Source organism: Sebastes fasciatus, chromosome 6 (genome assembly GCF_043250625.1).
Source record: "Sebastes fasciatus isolate fSebFas1 chromosome 6, fSebFas1.pri, whole genome shotgun sequence".
Classification (NCBI taxonomy): domain Eukaryota; kingdom Metazoa; phylum Chordata; class Actinopteri; order Perciformes; family Sebastidae; genus Sebastes; species Sebastes fasciatus.
In genome coordinates, this window is record NC_133800.1 from 34826534 (window position 1) to 34841230 (window position 14697).

The window sequence follows — 14697 nt, forward strand, 5'->3', positions numbered from 1 at the left end:
CCACATTAAAATGAGGATATTTCTAAGTGAACGAGGGTTAATTGAATTAGAGATGGAAAGAATTTAAAAATAAATTAATATTTTAAGGCCATGAGGGTGAAGAGCTGGATTTTAAATACGTTTCTTCATTCAGGTAACACTCAAACCTTTATTGACCTCCAGATATCCTGTAAAACAACATTACCAACTGATTTATGGCGCTGTAGAGGTGATTAATAATAAAAGTCACTTTCCTCTCCTGGTCACCTTGTACAGGATGTTTTGTCCTCTTTTTACTCTCCTGGGATGTTTTTTTTAAAACAATAGAAACAGAACTCAGGAGTCAAACTCAGAACAAATACTTTATGGAATATATACACAACGTGAGAACAGGTCATTCCTCCTTCTTCGCTGCTGGTTTCGGTAAAACGTCTTCGCTCTTGAACCACAGAGCTTCACTGGTGTGACTGCCGATGATCGCCCGCTCGATGAGAGGTCCTGAGGAGGAGGAGAAGAACTGTGTCATCATCATTTAGAGTTTTAATGTGGTAAAAAAAATACTTCTAAAACACTTTTTGAAACAGATGAAGAACAATTTGCAAGATGCTGCTGCTGTGAGACAGGAATGACACCATTAAAACACATTGAATTCTATAATAATTGAATTAAATAACAAAAAATACTTTCACAATTTCCCACAGCCCACCGTGACATCTTCAGATGATATTTAGTATCATGTACGACAAAGAAAAACATTAAATCCTTACAACATAATATCCCAAACGTCTCAATGCAGAGCTGTTTTTTGTTGTCTTAATAAAATACAGTTTCCTTATTTCCAAATTAGGTCAAGAAATACATGATCAAAGAATACGTATTCAAGACTGAAGAAGAATCTGACTTTCAGAGCCCACATTTGATACTCAACGCTACAGACACATTCTGATTGGTTCTCAGGTTCAATACCAAACCTTACCAATCACATCGACAGAATAAATCAATACTTTACAATAAAGAACTCATCGACTGATTCACAATGCACCCCTCCACTCAAAACATTTCTGCCTATTGTTTCTTCACTTGGACACTTGAAGGCTGTTTTCACATTCATCTGCTGAAGGGAGAAGTTTCTCTGTGCTCACCTTAAATCTCACGGTGCGTTTCAACACCCATACTACCATACTAGAAAAAGATTTAGTACGTCCCAATACATAGTATGTCAAATGCAGTATGCTAAAAACACCAGGATGTCCTACTACATCCGGTCGCATTTTGCAGTATGCAAGCCAGCAGGCTTCTCTTGCTATTCTCACCCACAATCCTCTGCACAGCGGAGGATACGTCACATTGACTGAGCCGCCGAGAGAGACAGACAGATGACAGACAGATGACGGCTCTTTGACAGAAGCTGCACTGACAGATGACATTCAAAGTTCAAGGTGCTATGATGAAGTAGTATGTCCCAAATGGATGCATACTGCATGCAACAGTACGTACTTTGTAAGGGTAGCTGCAGTACGTACTAAAAGTACAAAGTATGCGATTTAGAACGGAGCCTCAGTTTACCTGCAGGATTTGTGACATCACAACTACTTTGGAGCCAAAGTATGTAACTTCCACAAGTGAGATGTGGAAACTTGAAACTTCCAGAGCACAAATACTGAGAATACGCTCTACTGTGAAGTACTGTAGGACATTTATTCGTCAAGCAGTTACGTTTTTATAAACAAAAAATAGGAGGGAGAAGGAGATGTCATTTTTAAGGATTTCTTTAATAAATAATTGAACTTTTTTTTGTAGAAAACCTAAATATTATCTAAAGATGAGTATTTTATATATCTCAAAACATATCTGGAGGAGATATTTAAACATTTAGGATAAAAAAATGAGATTTTTCTCTATGGTAGCATTCAGAGAGAAACCTCCATCACATCTGAAGACTGACTGAACAATATGGAACTTCTAATCTAAATTAAAGCTGTGTCTCCCTGGATGACACAGATGAAAATAAAAACATGTATTACCTATCAGGCTGAGCATCAGTTTGCATGAGATTATGTTAAACAGCTGCCTTCACTCTCTCTCACCCACTCACCCTGCGTCTCTCTTTTATTTAAAAACATGCACAAATTCCCTGCAGTCTTTTATTTCTCCCACGTATTCACTTTTAACTTATGAATAGTTATTTCAGCAACGTTTTCTCTGTTGTCTCAGATTTCCTGCGCTCAGGTCTTTATTTATCAGCACATGGTTGTGCTTTTTGTCATGAATAATTCCCATAAGCCCCTTGGGGTTTTTTCTGTTCCCCCCCCATCTCACCCACACGTTGCTTTTCAGCGCTCTTTTCTCCGTTTTAAGCATTTCACTGTGAAGTTTCCTTTTGTTTCTGCCCACGCTGCAGCCATTAGCTTCTGTCCAAATGACTCTTTAAAGACATTAATGGAAATAAAGTAAGAACCGCGGCTATTCCAGTTAACAGTAAGTACATCTTCTGATCCTTGACTACTGGGTGCAGAGGAAATTAAATTCTGCCCGGAGTCCTTGTGCACCTCTCGTCGGAGGGTTGAACTGCTGCATAATGTTTGCTGGCACAAACTCAAAGAGGACTCTCAGTTCAGAAAAGCCCAGGTGGCTCGGCTCGAAGCGCCGCCGTCATCGCCAAAATGCTTCTCGGCGATTAAAATCACAAAACTGGAACGAGTTACCGAGTGAGAAGTTTCACTCGAGCTACTGTAGCGCAGAGGGCTCTCTCGGCAGCCGGGCGGGTTCAGCAGAGCGTTTACATTTCCAGGGTGAGCGGTGAAGAGTCCCACAGGGATCATCCAGGATGAAACTGCACAAACTCAAGTTTACTGTGAGCACTTTAAACACAAGCTGTGAGTGCAGCCACAGACCTGCTGCTGCGTTCCTCTGGTCGGAAGAGGAAAAGTTTAATGACTTCTGCAGAGGAAGTTTTCTTTTTGGTCCCATTTGATTTGTTTGTTTGGTAAGCAGCGCGACATCTCAAAAACTTTTTCAATTTTCTAAATGAAAGTAGGTGGAAAGAGTTCGGCCATGAGCCAAGAAACAAGAGATTAGTTTTAGAAACTCCTGAAGGAATTCTTGAAGGGTGGTTTGTATATCATTCTGTAGCTTCTCAGTGGTGTTCCTGATGTATTCAAATCCCAACATTCACATTTTGGCCAAAGTAGGTATGTTTTATCGTCAATTTTCTTTCAAGCCCTTCTAAAAACTTTTCCCCACGTGACCTGACGTAGGTTTCTGTACATGTACAGTATATATACATCCTTATAGTCAGTGTCTTAACGTTATCTACAGTAGATAGCGGTTGGCATGCTCCCAGTTTGGAGAAGCAGACATGAGTACCTGCACCAAAACTAAGCAATGTACTGCTGTTGGAAACTAACCAATCGATCGTTGCAGCGGTAGACCAGCAACTCCAGTGTGCTGAGAGGCAAAATGACTGTTTTTGTGAATGGAGTCTGGTGGCTTTGAAGAGAGAGATATAACTGCTTCAGTTTCCCGTCAGAAAGGGCTGTCTGACGGCGAGGTAAATCGGTGAAGATTTTTTAAATATAACGTACACTTAAACTGATATTGATTTGTTTTTAGGTGGCTAAAATCCGTTTTTCTGCTGCTCACGTCCACAGCTTTTTCCGATGGAGAACTGAAGCCGTTATATCGCTCTCTTCAAAGCCACCAGACTCCATTCACAAAAGCTGAAATTTTATCACGCAGAACACTTCAAAAAATCCAAACTAACCCTATCAGTTATTTCTAAACTTAGCACAGCTAACATTGACTCAGCTAGCGCTAGCGTTCACATTATTCATAACCTTATTGACTATCTTACTTTTTAACCTACGTCACAGCTTTTTGCTAAGAGCTAAGTGGGCGTTTCCATTTGAAAACCCTTAAAAAGAACGCGGATGGACCCGATCTTTAAACCTGCAGTACGGAACTTTTGTCCGCCCCAGAAACACTGTAGACACATGCTCATTATGTATGCCTAGTGTTATTACGGCAAGGATGGCCTCAGAGCGAGGCGGAAAGCGTTACCACGGTTTTGCACTCGGCGGCTCACGTTACCGCAGTCTTGGAAAGGGAGGAGTGAGCAGAGGGGTAGTCAGTTGGTTGCAATCTGAAACCACACCACTAGATGCCTCCAAATCCTACACACTGTACCTTTAATTGTCCAGAAGAGTACATATGGATGATAATATCAGTTTGTTACAGTTGTTTATGGCAATCATGCCATCATCACATTAAAAACTATCACGTTTCCTGCTTTTTCACTTTGTGCTCCTTTAAGTACAGAGGAGATAATCATAAAAACCAGGATTGATAAATCTACAGGGGCTAGTGTGAGATAATGCACCTCTTATTACTACGCTTTCACACAGGTTTAGTCTAAATCTGGGAGCCGTTTGGCTAAATATTCTGTGATGTGAACATGTTTTCTTAATATGCCTGAGGTCCAAGCAACTGTACTGGAGTCAACCTGAACGAGGAGGTTTTATTTATACAAACTGCGGTACATTTTGTGTGCGGTCAGGACACAATCTGTACCCCTATAGGAAGGAAATTCGAGCCAGAAACCCATTATTCAGTGGCCGCCTGAGTGGCAATACGGTCCTCAGGAGAGCGATCCAAGATAAATGGGAAAGTAAAGAGTTCTTGATATGAGAAGTTCCAGGTCACAAAGGGCCACCGGTTTTTAAAGTGTCCTCAATCAGTGTTTCTGAAAGCTCTGCAGTTTACTTCAGCACTGTTAATGACATTTTATTTAGCAAGCTCCGAATCAATTATACTGTAGATCATTTGAGCCTCTCCCTCTAATGAGGGTCCATTAGCTGATGATTACACTCTGCATCTCATTATCGAACGGCTAAGCGAATGTACAGAAGATCACAAATGAATTAACTCCAACGGACTGAAAATACTGTCCGTTTATTCCGGCACTGAAAAGAGCATCGATAATTTAATCTCCATTCAGTGTTTAAAAGACCATACCAATGTCTTTATTCAAGTTTTAGTTTCACATTTTCCTCGACTACAAATCATGCACATTTTATGTTTTTGCTGACCATCTTCCAATGCATGCTATACAGCTATGCAGACATTAGTTTCCATTCATTCCGGTTTATTATGGAAATCAATTAGAGTTGTGTGGTCCACCACAGTGAACATAAAGTTTGGATTATTTTTGCAGTGTTACACTGTGCCCAGGCCACACTACACTGCTACTGCCAGCACTTTCTTTACTTTATACTATTACTACCGTATTTCCACAAGTAATTCTATTATTCATGGAGCCGTGCAAGTTCCATAACACTGTTCTGCAAATATTTCAGAATAAAAGCCTCATGTTAACAAATGAAGGGAATCTGACCACAGAAAAATGCTACAGGGCTTTTATTTTGAAATGGAAACAGGACGTGTTGATTAAAAATATATCTTTTATTTTGTTCATGTCATATTCTACAAATATAGACATTGAAACTGTAGTAAAATTGCTGGTATGATGTCAATAAACTGTAATTTTCACTGCTGAAAACCGCACACGGCATCTCTAGATGGATACATACATGATCTCTTCTTTCCAGCAAAATGTGGATGAAAACATTCGTTTTTTTCCCAATAAAATTCTCGACCTCTGGATCCACATGAAGCCCAGATAGTAACTAGTTGCTACAGGAAAGGTGATGGGACCACTCGCTCTCATTTTGGGGTAAAAAGGTTTTAAATACTTTGAGAAAATTTAACAGTAAAAGCTGTTTCACACCAAGCAGGAATCCAAAAGATTTGCAAGGAAATTTATAGAAACCGAAATTGTGGGTTCTCTCTGTGAAAACATTTGTGCAAGGAAAATTATATTCGGACAGACCTCAATTTCAGCCTGCATAAATACATGTTTGACCAATGAATTCCTTTGTTCCAAGCGATGTCAATGCTCCAGATAGCTTGCTGCCAAAATGAGGGAATCAATTTGGTTTCTCAACACCCAATATTGTACCGTAACCGCCGCGATGACTACCTCAACAACTAAATAACGGACAATTTAGTCATGTGCATAGCCGTCATGTGGAAAATCTGCATGCAAATTTTTATTCCTGCATCGCACTGGTGAGAAACAGCTTTAAGCCTGGGGGAAAAAAATCACAAAGAACGGCTGGCTGGCATGTCGTCTCCCTGCTGCCTCCATCAGTCTCACTACAGAGCTGAAATCCCAACCAAGAAGGGAAAATAAAAATCAATCAACAATGTGCTATTTTATCCTGAAGAGCTGTCAAAACAGTTAGAGTTCATCAGCTGCGAGAGGAAGAAGAAGAGCAGCCCTGAACTTGTGTGTTGTGACTTGTTGGTTAGTTTTGGTGAACGTACCCATATCAGCCGGTCGGTGGGAGCAAACGTCAATCAGGATATTTTGCAGGTTGGCAAAGATTTGTTCTTTGGTCATGTCGAGCTGTCAAGAGGAGAGAAAAAACATTAATACTGCAACTAAACTAAATCTATTCTATATAACTAGATTTTGTTTCCTTGTCTTCTTTTTGCTGAAAGGTTTGTCACCTCTACATTTTCTATTTCTGTAATCTGCTGTTTGTCCAAATTTTACTACTTAATAAATACAACTACAGTCAAGATGTGCTGCCTTTATATGGATCTTGTGAGGTTGTATTTTCAAGTATATGCATTGTATTCAACTGGTGTTAGTCCTGGGAACTTCATAGGCAACATGTGTTGCCATGTTCCTTTTCAAAAATGGTGAATGATTTTGTGTTTTTCTGCATTCAAATGTCACACAGATGGTACAAAACGTATTCAAATGAAGATCAGAAAAAAGGCTGAACCCATCACACATCACCAGCTAAAACTCCCTTGCTGATTTTCTCAATTTAAAATGACTGGTAATCTGGTGGAAGCTCAAATGTGGAAGCACAAACACACACACAGGGGGACAAAAAGGCTGATTTAAAATTGTATTTCACGCTTAAATACACCCAAACATTCCCCACAGTCTTCCTCAGGGTGCACACTTTTTATGTTCCAGTTTTCCTCTTCTGAATACAGACTTATACTTATTTAATCAGGATTTCTTTCTAAGTTTTGACAAGTTTAATTTGCAAAATGTATAAAACTGCCTCTTCCCTGGACACTGAAAGCCTCCTCTCAGTTGGTGTTGTTGACAGAAAGATGTTCACTATCAGCTGTAATAATTAATCTCACTCAGTCTGCAGCAGTTCGTTGAGACGTACCATCGCTATCTGGGTCCTGACGTAGCACTCGTTCTCCACCATGTACTCATGACCTGTTTTAAACAACTCCAACATCTTGGGAATGTGGATGCCGACTGAGCCTGAGTGTCAACAGAGAGAGAAAGATAAAAGAATTGATCAGCACTGATGTCCTCTGTATCCATGAATATATTTACACTTTGGACATTTAGTCGTCTTTATTATCTTAAAAGTAGGTTCAAATCCCAATAACTCTTCACATCAATCGTCCTCAATCTGCCGAGATAATAGACTGTATATAAAGATGGACGACATGACAGCTCCCCAAAAGTGAAGCCAAAACATCTGGATCGCCTCCTGGTGGCTGGCTGCGGTATAGCTCATTTTGGCTTTCCTTTTGTACAGTGGGAAGAAAGTGGAGATGCGTCGTCCATCTATATATATATACACAGTCTATGGTCAAGACACAGCAGGGCAACACATTGATTTGACCCTCAGCTAACCTCTCTTGCTCTTTGGAAACTTCTTCCTAAGTTTATTTTTCAGCGGTACAAGCTTCTGCAGCATATCTGGCACCGCTACGTAGAAGTCTGCTGAAATCTCGTCGTCCAAGATCTGGAAATGAATAAAATCTGATTAGAAGAAACCTTGAAGACTCCTGCAGTTAAATGAACTGCCCACAATGAATGGAGCAAATAGTTGTTGGCAAATTTACAATTTGAAGCTGGTGCGTACGTGTGCACTTCATGTTCAGCCAATAAATAAATGGAATGAAATAGATGGCATATAGCATTTTAGCTGTCAACACTCCTTCATTTCAATGCCTTATTTGGTTTGTTTTATACTTGGACTTTGTAACAAGCTCATACATTACAATCATGCTGTTACAATACAATTCCAGAGGAAGATGATAAAAACATAACCTTGATATGACCTTACAGTGTAAATACTATATGTACACAGCATAGTTTGTTTAACCAACTCACCGGCTGTATGAGCTCTGTTCCTCCAGCTAACACAGCTCCGTTCTGCAGGGCAACTTCAGCTTGATTAGCGTCCTGCAGAGAAAAAACAGCGGCAACGTTCTCCATTTAAATCTGATCTGGGTGTGTCAAAGTCTGGCAGACCCCCACCGGTGTCATTCATTATGGTCGTTAACATGCAACATCTAAGTTACAACCCACAACCTGAGCTGCTCCACGGGGATATTAATCAAACCCTGCTTGTAGGTGTCTGAGATCAAAACACCTCAGCCCATTCATTACAGACAAATAAAAAAGGTGCGGCTGCACATCTGAATCATGTTCAGATGATATTAAAGCAATTCATCAACAGCGGGAAATCAATTGGCTATGAAATTAAGATTCGGGGAGGCTGAAGGAGAAGAAAACAAGTTTTTACCTCAGTAAAAACTAAAACTTTGTTCATCTCTGTCTTGAAGGGGTGCGGTAAGTGAACCGTGCTGACGAAGAGCTCCACTCTTTTCTGTGAGGAGAGAAAAAATAAATGAAATTATTACAGTTTTAAAAGTAAAAGGAGGGATGTCAATCATAGAGCAAGCTCAGATCATCAAGTATTAAAACTATTCCACCACCACTTTTTAATTTTTCATTTCTCTGGAGTGTTCTTAATTCATTATGCATAGGAACACTGGTTCTACATGGTTCTGTGGAGACAGATGAGAGCGAGGCGGTCTCATGTGGACCGTCTGGACAACACAGCAGCTCTGTGATGTGGAAACAAACTCATGAGGATATTTATTCCTCTGTGTCTCACTGGTTTTGCTGATTAATCAAAATGCAGTAAATATCACTCAGATTTGTGGAAGCCAAACAAGTCTGACTGCTAAAATGAGTCTCGCAGATACTTTGGCAGGTGATCAACGGTTATCGGGACGTCCTGCTCTATTCTGAGGATCCAGCTGGATGGTTGAAATAATAAAGCAGCTGGTGATCTCTGAACAGTGACTGAAAACAAATGTCCAGACTTCCCCCACAGATTCATGGACTTAATGGGCGCATACACATGAAGTCAGAGGAGCCGAAGGTCATTTAAATCCACATTACACCAAGTCACTTCATGTGGAGAGACAGCTTTTGGGTTCAGACTTCACCAGATTTGTCTCTGCTCAGATTTCCCAAAATCCAGAGCTACATAGATGTGATAAGTAGGGCTGCCCCCTCTTAGTCGATTAGTCGACTAATCTGTTGTTTTGGTCTTAGTCCACTTATTTAGTCGATTAGTCGTTTTTTTCCCTTTTAGTCAACAAAATCGTATGACTGTTAGTCGACTAAGAGTTTCTTTGGTCGAGGACAGCCCCAGAGATAATTTAGATAAGTTCAAGTTCTTTATTGTCATGTGCATTTACAGTCATGTAGTCTTTGGCAATGAAAACCTTAAATCTCAGACTCCCTTCAACTGTGCTCTTAAAACAAACTGAATGTACGCTAGCCTTTCACATTAAATACAGTGTTATAAGTAGGATACGATTATCAGAACGATTCGAACAGTAAGTCTCCCTCATGTGGCTCAAAAGGTGTACTGCAGATATAAATGTACAAACATAAGTGTATAAGTATAAGTGTACTATATTTAGAATATTTGAACCGCTTTACCTTGCCATCAGATAGCTCTTTACGAAAGGGAACTGAAGTCATCATCTTAGCTCTCACCAAAGCAACCAGACTCCATTGACAAAAACAGTAATTTTACCTCTCAGAACACGGGAGTTGCTGGTCTACTGCTGCCTCGATCAGTTAGTTTGTTTGTGTTATTGTGTGACTTTAGTGAATTCAAACTAATCAAAGTCACACAATAACACAAACAAACTAACCGATCGATGCAGCGTTAGACCTGCAACTCCCTCGTTCTGTGAGGTAGAATTACTGTTTTTTTCAATGGAGTCTGGTTGCTTTGGCGAGAGCATAGATAACAGCTTCAATTCCCCGTTGGAAACAGACAGAATAGCTATCTCACGGCAAGATAAAGCAGTGAAAATATATTATTATAAATATATTTTTTAGGTGTCTAGAATCTGTTTAGCTGCTGCCCCCGTTCACAGCAGTACATCGCTTTGCTCCTGTGCTGGTACTCCTGTCTGTTTCTCCAGACTCCATCTACTGTAGGTAATACACTGACTATGGAGAAGTACCTCATACAGCCCCACTGAGAAACACCAGAACTATCCCTTTAATACGCTGACTATGTAACCGCAGCATAACCTGTTTGAGTCTGGTCTGGACATTTGTTGAGTGTCATTTCTCATTCATTTTCCTATCTAATAAAAACTAAATTGCCGCAAGAAAAGACTTCCATTCACTCTGCATTTGCAGCGTTGTTGTCATTACCTTTTTCTCCAGTTTCATGTCCAGCTTCAGATCGATGTAAACAGGCTGCTTGTGAGGAGTGAAGTCCAACTTCTGAAAGTTCTTCAGCATGTCAATGGCGTCTGCTGCGTCGTAGATCGTCCGAGGGTAGTACCTCATAACGTACACGTCATCCACCGGCGCCCACGCCGTCTTGCCGAAGGGCTTGTGTCTGTCCGTGTCATCGATGACCTTCTTTTCTTTCTTCACCTCCTTCTCTGCGTCCTCTTTCTTGTTTTTCTTTTGTGGCCTGACAAACAATGAGTGAGATGTTAAACTGAGAAATATTTATGTCACACGTCTACTTCTTCATTTTATAGTTCACATGGCAACATTTTTTAGATTCCAGTGGACAGAAAATCCTCTCTGGATGAAGATATTTAAAGCTAGTTGTACTAAACTAAAGGTTTTGTGAACTCACTTGACAGCTGCAAACGTCCTGACGGGTAGATTCCTCGGTGCAGTCTGTGAAACGCCTGTGTAGGCGGGACCGCCGGCTCTCAGCAGCTGCCTCTGACATCCTGCTAAAACTGGAAAAGAGGAAAAAAAGCTGCTAAGAAATGAAAACAAACAGACACGGGGTTCAGATGACGACCTCCATTTAACACAGACAGATGCTGTTCTCTCTTCCAGCGGGACACAACATGATATCAGCGCTGCATTTGAGATGTTTTCTGTGATATCATAAAACACACTTTAATTCTGCATAAACCAAGAGCGCCTGTTTGCATCTGTTTAATTCCATCAGAGGATACCGTCAAAGCTGATGGCAAGAATTACAAACAGCAAAGAAATTAAACTTGTAAAATGATATGAGTTTCTCTACTTATCTCTGCCAAACTAATGCATAGCACCATGTACAATGTTGGTGCTATTTGCATGAAACTGGAATAACTTGCTAATATTTGCCTGTGGATGAAAATATTATTTTGGCACGATGACAGCGAGCTCACTGATTTGCAAGACAAAAATGTTCTTTGCAAATTGAAATACTTGTGTGAACTTGTTCACAAGTTAACACGATGCCATCAGTGCTACTTTTAAGTTTATCATCAAAAGCATTTTTCGCCCAACCTCACAGTCTGTGGCAGAATCTGAATGAATTACTAATTGATTATAAGTAATAAATCTCAGGATGCCTGCAGGGATGTGTGCTGCATGGGAAAATTTGTCTCATATTGGCATGGTTGTAAATCTGTGTCTGTTTCAGCTTCTGCAGCTTCTGCAGAATGCAAAGCAAATTAATTAATTTGTGTTTTAATTGGTTAAAGTGTTGTGGTTAGTCCTGGACATGCAGAGACTGGTGATACTGTATGTGCAAAGTTTGAGTTTTACTAATAGGATGATACAGTTTTCTTACTGCTCTTGTTTTTTTCTACTTGTGTTGTATGCAGGTTATATAAAGCCCATAAAATCGGTCCTTTTCGGATATTCAATTATTTCCCCCGGAAACTGCGTTCAGAAATCTGACAATTAAATACACTCTTTCTTATAAGCAAAGACACATATTCAAAATAACATTATTCAAAACCTCAATTAAACCAGTTATGTTAACTCTTTAATTCGGCATACATCTGATCCACCAAGCAACACTTTAATTCAACCAAATATGATGCTTTTTAACTCGTAGACGCTCCTCATCACCGCCTAACATGGCTTGTTTTGGCTCAAGGACGCTCTGACAAAACGATTAATATCAGGTAAAAGAGGTGTCCTTTAAGTTTATCCACAGATTCTATCCAGTGAAACATATCTTACAAAAGTTAAAGAGTGACACATAGATGTAAATTGTTCTTTCTGCAAATCACATCCTGAAACTTGCTCTCATTTATTCTGGTCCTGTAAATTTACATGTGAATTTTGGAAAGATGTCAATAATTTTATAAGTTGTTAACATTTTCTCAGATTTTGCACTGTAGCCTACTATAGAAATATTATATTTGGTTGCTATGGTTACAGTGACAAATAATTGTAATAATTTGAATTCTACATTAGTTCCACATTCACAAGTGTAAATTTACAAAAAAAAAGCGTAATTTCTTTGTATTTATGAAAGAAATGGATCTATATCTGTCAACAATAAACAAAAAAGCAATGAAAACAATGAATGTATGCAATATCTTTAAAGATTTTAAGTGAAATTATTGTCTCTTGTGTGGTCTTTTATTATTATTATTTATTTATTTATTTTTATTGTGTTTTTAATTTTATTTTATGTTGGTTTTGTTTCATTTATGTTGTCCTTTTATGTTTGGCACAGTTCTTTGTTTATGTTTTCGTTATGCTTCTTCTGTATATAAATGTTTTTAATGTTTTCTGCTGTTACTATGGATAATGTCATTTTGAAATAATAAAAATAAAAAATAAAAAATATGACAAAGAAAGAATGGAATTGCTATCAGGAGTAGATGATTGAAATATTACAATGGGGAATCTGCTAGGAAAGACCTCTAAGAAAGAACACAATCTTCTAATTAATTACTTAAGGGTAACAGGAATAATGGAGAGAATTTAATTATATTATTATTATTATTATTAATAATTTTATTGTGTTTTTTTAATTTAATTTTATTAAAATTAAACACATTTGCTATCTGTACTGGTTATGAAGGATGGCTACAGAACAGGACAGCACGCAAGCTAACAGGCCAACATGACGTGTTTTGGTTCAAGGACGCTCTGACAAAATGATTAATTTAATATATTTAAAAAGCTGTTTTGTTAATTAAACTAATGCCGAATTGAAGGGAGAATCTGAATAATTAAGATACAATCTTAAGAAATGTTGCTGCATGTGTGGAATTATTCAATAATCAAGGTGACAGTTAAAATTACACAAATTTGCTATAACTCTGGTTATCAAGGATGGCTACAGAACAGAACATCATGCAAGAAACCAAAGAAGAAGCCTGAAATAATAAGCATATACTTCTCTTAATAAAAACATTTGTACTGCCATTTAAAATAAAGTAAATTACACAAAAACAACTGACCTTTCCACGCAGTCCGCGTGCAGGTTGCCATGTCTGGGAATGTTGCTGGTCCGTGTGGAAACAATGAAACGAGCTGAATAGTTCCACCTGAGAAGCAAACGATACCTCCATTTAAAAAACAGCCAATTCATAGTTACATTACTTTTTTAGTAAATACTCAAAAATTACATCAAATATTGATATGTAAATATAATTGTTGGGGTCCACTTTCATATTCGGCATTCGTTTTATATACAAATCTTTCTTTATTTTAGCAAATAATTCCCTTATAGGAACATTTAGTCATTTACAGAATATAGAGAGAAATTCATAAAACTAAAATTGTATTGAACAATAATACTTTCTTGCTGGATTAAATGCATGCCGAATTCTACAGTGGCTTCTAGATAGTCTAAAAAAAAAGCATGAATTGATCATCTGTGATATTTGTATTTTTTAATACAATATTAAACAGAGATTTAAATTGAGTTTGGTAATACTTTGGTACAGTAAATTACTAGCTATATTCAAAGTCGGGACAGTAAACTACGTTATTTCTAACAGCATGTTGTGTTTTATTTTATTCTTAATGTTAAAAAATAGTTTAAACACACTTTTACATAATTTTACATAATGACATGAAAATCCGGGTAGTTTCTAGAAGGGAGCCCGCAAACTGCGAAATCTGACATGAGATCTGCAGAAACGCTCGCGAGACTTGCTACACGACAACCTATCCTAACATTAATTATTCGAGGTCAGTGTTTAACCTGAACTATTTGAGGTCAATAACCGCAGGTCCTTCTTTCCTGCAGCTGTCAGACTCCACAACCAGCACAGCTCCCAGTAGACCACTTGCACATAAAAAAAACTGACAATAACCTGATATTTTCAGGTGGAATTTCATTCATTCATTCATTCATTCATTCATTCATTCTCACTGTGCAATATCATTTTCCACTTGTGCAATTTTGTTAATAGTCTGTCTGTCTGTCCTCTATCTATCTATCTATCTATCTATCTATCTATCTATCTATCTATCTATCTATCTATCTATCTATCCATCCATCCACCTATCCATCTATCTACTTATCTATCCATCCATCCATCTATCTCTATCCATCCATCCATCTATCCATCTATTTC

At 38.5% G+C, this 14697-nt stretch overlaps 1 protein-coding gene across 1 annotated transcript; it reads right to left on the minus strand.

Annotated features, from left to right (window-relative positions):
- Window positions 1-328: 328 nt before the first annotated feature.
- mrpl1 (mitochondrial ribosomal protein L1) lies at window positions 329-13677 on the minus strand. Its single transcript, XM_074639468.1, has 9 exons — window positions 13573-13677; window positions 11001-11109; window positions 10562-10829; window positions 8616-8699; window positions 8201-8272; window positions 7718-7829; window positions 7236-7336; window positions 6364-6445; window positions 329-477 (listed from the first exon to the last, which is right to left on the minus strand). Exons 1-9 carry the CDS (start codon window positions 13601-13603, stop codon window positions 374-376), a joined length of 963 nt encoding a protein of 320 aa, XP_074495569.1. The 5' UTR covers window positions 13604-13677; the 3' UTR covers window positions 329-373.
- Window positions 13678-14697: the final 1020 nt, after the last annotated feature.